This window comes from Harpia harpyja, chromosome 3 (assembly GCF_026419915.1).
Source record: "Harpia harpyja isolate bHarHar1 chromosome 3, bHarHar1 primary haplotype, whole genome shotgun sequence".
NCBI classification, from domain to species: Eukaryota; Metazoa; Chordata; class Aves; order Accipitriformes; family Accipitridae; genus Harpia; species Harpia harpyja.
The window spans coordinates 74195797-74199547 of record NC_068942.1 but is presented as its reverse complement, the minus strand read 5'-3'; the positions used below and the strand labels follow the sequence as shown (position 1 = coordinate 74199547).

Below are 3751 nucleotides of genomic sequence, written 5' to 3'. Positions count from 1 at the left end.
GGCTGCAGGGGAATCTCTGCTCCAGTGTGCGGAGCACCTCCTGTCCCTCCTTCTTCACTGACCTGGGGGTCTGCAGGGCTGTTTATCTTACGTGCTCTCACTCCTCTCTCCAACTGCAGTTTCTGCGCCCGCCACAACTTTTTTTCCCTTCTTAAATATGTTATCACAGAGGCGCTATGACTATCACTAATTGGCTCAGCCTTGGCCAGCAGCGGGTCTGTCTTGGAGCTGGCTGACATTGGCCACATGGGACATGTGGGAAGCTTCTAGCAACTTCTCACAGAAGCCACCCCTGTAACCCCCCCGCTACCAAAACCTTGCCACACAAACTCAGTAAAGCAGCTTTTAATAAAAAGAAAGTTTTATTGGCATCTTTGCGCAGGGTAAAGGTCCTAGATGGAATGGAGTCTCGTGAAGAGGGTGGGTGGTCACTGTCCAGGTGGTAATGCAGTCTCTGTCGCAAGTCTCCTTGCGCGGCCTCTTTGGCCATGTTGTGCTCTCTCTTTGGCTTGCTCTCTCTTTGGCCACCTCATACTGCTGGTAATGCTGACCTCTGCCTACTCCATGCTCACAAATGTGTCCGAGTTGCCTTGCTGCACCGCCAAGATCAGCTCAATGGAGAGGGGTGTCTTGCAGGCGTTGGTCAGCTTGAGCTTGCAGAAGCGTGTGGAGGGCAGCACCGTTAGCTTGCTTGTGGCTGCCTGAGGCACAGCAACGCAGGCTGCCGTCATCAGCTCTTGGAGCCAGAAGGCAGTTTTCTCCACATCAAGGTACGAGCTGGTGCAGAGGGTTTCTAGGAGGCTGGCTTCCTGACTGCTCATCAGCTCGTCCTCAGGGTGGTGGAGGAAGCAGAGCATGTCCCCCAGCCGGTACTCCCTTGTGCACATGCACTCCAGTTCCACACGCATGCAGGAGTTCCTCACCAGCATCTCCCCTTCGGTGCCCAGCTCGAGGTGGAAGGAGTGCCCGGGGGGTGGCTTCAGGGGCACAATCAGGCAATAGACAAGGTCTTCTTCATGGGCACTCTGGCCTTCTTGGAAGCTGCCCAGCCCAACAGCTGGCTGCAGCCGTGGCATGAAGTCATTGCCAGCGAGGGTTCGGCAGACACAGAGAAGGTCGTTCACCAGCTCTTCCACCACCGTGCATATTCTTTGCCTGTTTGGCAGCGGCCACAACAGGTACTCGTTCAGAAACCTGTCCATATGTAATGGGTCTTCCTCTTCTTCCTCATCCTCTTCCTCCTCAAGGCTTCTGGAGCTGCCGTGCTCGCTGCTGCTTCCTGGCTCACAGCTCCATTTCCAGAGCTGCCAGCAGAGCCAAAAGAGCAGGACCAGGCCTCCAGCAAAAGCCCCGAGCTGCCACTGCTGCAAGGCAACGAAGAGCAGGTCTCCCTTGGCCGCTCTGCTGGGATCCTGAGGACTCCACTCCATCTCTTCAAGCAGCTGAGCCATTTTCTGGATCAGCTGCTGCAGGCACCAGCGCATAGCCGCATCCAGCTCATCTCCGACCTCTGGTGGCATCTGGACGATGCTCAGCATGCTCAAGGCGAACACTGTCACCTGGGCCATGGCCTGCAGGAGAGGGGACAGAAGGAGGCTCAGCAGGGTGGGACAGGGAGAGCGGGAGCTGCAGGGAGCTGGGGGCAGGTGGGAGAGGGGACGAGGCAGCTGGGAGGCAGCGAGGCCTGCGCCCAGCCCCGGCGCTGGCGGCACCGTGCCTGGCCCACGGTGCTCCCCCAAGCACCAGGCCCTTGTCGCAGGGTCAGACCCCCCCTCCCCAGGGGCCCGCGTTTCTGCCCCGTCCCTCGTCCAGCCCAGCCTCCCCACCACATGTGCCCTCACCACTGGTCCAGGCCGTACTGGCGCAGCGCTGCCTGCTGGTGCCCCTGATAGCCACTCCCCATTGTGACTTGTCCCCTGTGATGTCACAAACACCAGAGCTCATCACAGGCCTGGCCTGGCCTGGCCTGGCCTCTCCTCTCCTCTTCTTTTCTTCTCTGGGATTTAGTCTAATAAGACAGAGGATGGTAGAGCCTCTGTTTGGAAGAATTTGCATGTTACCTGCTCATGTTCATTCTGGGCAGGGATCAAACATAGCTGCATATTTCTGTGTATGAATGAATCAAAAGCTTTGTTAGATGCTCCACAAGCAAATAAAAGTGTAGACTATGTTAGAGTCTTAAGAAGTATTTGGTAGCTGGTTGGGGAGGAGGAATGGGATGTGAAACAGATGTTCTGAAGGTCCCTCTGGTCTGAACATCTGGTCCATCATTCCTGCAACTGGGAGAGTCTGGGTTTGATGACCAGTTTCACATTCCTGGAATGGCCATAATCTCTTCCCCGAAGGACTGTGAGCTAAAGCAAGGGGTGAGTAAGCGTGCATTTCCATTGACTTTTGGCCAGTGATTTCAACTTGCTGAAGTCAGTGGGACTTAGACACAAGATGGGAGATAATCAGGTGCTTCACTGGTTTCCTCATTAGTGACAAATTGGTCCTTTATATTAGAGGACACAACACAACAACTGAGAGCAATACAAATTCCTTATGTTAAATTGGCCTCTCTGGAGCTCTGTGCATGTGAGTGGGAGACTGTGTTTGGAGGGAGGAAGGTTGTTAGGAGTTTTTTTTTCAGGTTTTATTCTTTTCCTTTACAGTTTCTATTGCACCATCTTCATATTCTGTTTATCTGTCTTCTTCCTTTTTCTAGAACTTGTTTTTTTCATTTGCTTTTTCACAGTACTAAAGTAGCTTTAGAATCTTTAAAACCATTGCAGTCTCTACTCTTAAAGACTGACCCTACTTCTAGGAAATCTTAAATGCTGTGTCCAGATTCTTTATAATCTCAGATGTTGAAGGGGACTAAGTGGAATAAAATGTATTGCTTTCCCCTCACCCCTTGCACCTCTTGGTTCTCTTAGCCAATAATACAGTTTAGCTGGGTTTTTTTATATAACTATAATTTTGGAGGCATCAGTTACACTTTACATATCAAAAGTTACCAATCTCTGCACTATGAAGCCTGTATGCACAGCAACACATTTCCTAAAGGGGCCATATTTCTCATAGATTTCCCAAGCCTAAATATGTGTATAACAGTGAGTCTAACACTTCCAGGATGCATCAGACGCTCTCTCCATACCCAGATCAATTGCACATCAAATGTATAGCAGGTCCAATTTTTCCCAGAAAGAGCAGGATCATTGGTCATGGGTGAAACTGGGAGCTACCACTCCATGAGCTACCCCTGAGACTCCTGGAGATGTTAGTCAAACATGTAAAAGCCAGTAATTCTGCCTAAACGAAAGAGAGGGCACTTCCAGCAAAACCTGCTTGGCCCAAATGTGAGCCCAACATTTCCAGATACATCTATGAGATGGTTTGGTATATCTGAATCAAGAAATGGCTTGTGAGAGAGTTGATAGTCTCAAGGTAGACTGTGTGCTAAGAATAAACAGTCATGTGGAGAAAAAAGCCAGGGGATGTCTTCCCCTACCACCACCTTTATACTGGAATATTGCCAGAGGAAACCTGTAGGCTTGCATTTGTTGGTGGAAGTGGCATTCCTGCATGCTTTTGAGGTTCCAGACTAATGTATATATCTCTTTTCTCCTGTGTCCTGACTCCTTGACCTGAGCCAAGGCATTAGGAACTACACCGGCAAGAACCATACAGGCATCTTGGTATTCTCTCTCTGTCACATATGGCTCTTGTCAAATGCTTTAGGCTGCTTGATACTCTAAGCAGCTAGATG

The 3751-nt window shown here is 50.8% G+C and overlaps 1 protein-coding gene across 1 annotated transcript; it reads right to left on the bottom strand.

Moving 5' to 3' along the window:
- Nucleotides 1–557: 557 nt before the first annotated feature.
- On the bottom strand, nucleotides 558–1903 carry LOC128140191 (inositol 1,4,5-trisphosphate receptor-interacting protein-like 1). The gene is made up of 2 exons (XM_052783727.1): nucleotides 1842–1903; nucleotides 558–1626 (listed from the first exon to the last, which is right to left on the bottom strand). The coding sequence occupies exons 1-2, from the start codon at nucleotides 1901–1903 to the stop codon at nucleotides 558–560; spliced, it is 1131 nt and encodes a 376-aa protein (XP_052639687.1).
- Nucleotides 1904–3751: the final 1848 nt, after the last annotated feature.

Excerpts from the sequence above, each read along its gene's own strand:
- LOC128140191 (XM_052783727.1), bottom strand. The coding sequence starts at position 1,903 with ATGGGGAGTGGCTATCAGGGGCACCAGCAGGCAGCGCTGCGCCAGTAC. Across the intron at positions 1,627-1,841 it reads CAGTACGGCCTGGACCAGTG|CTCCCGCTCTCCCTGTCCCA; the intron begins GTGAGGGCACAT and ends AGCTCCCTGCAG.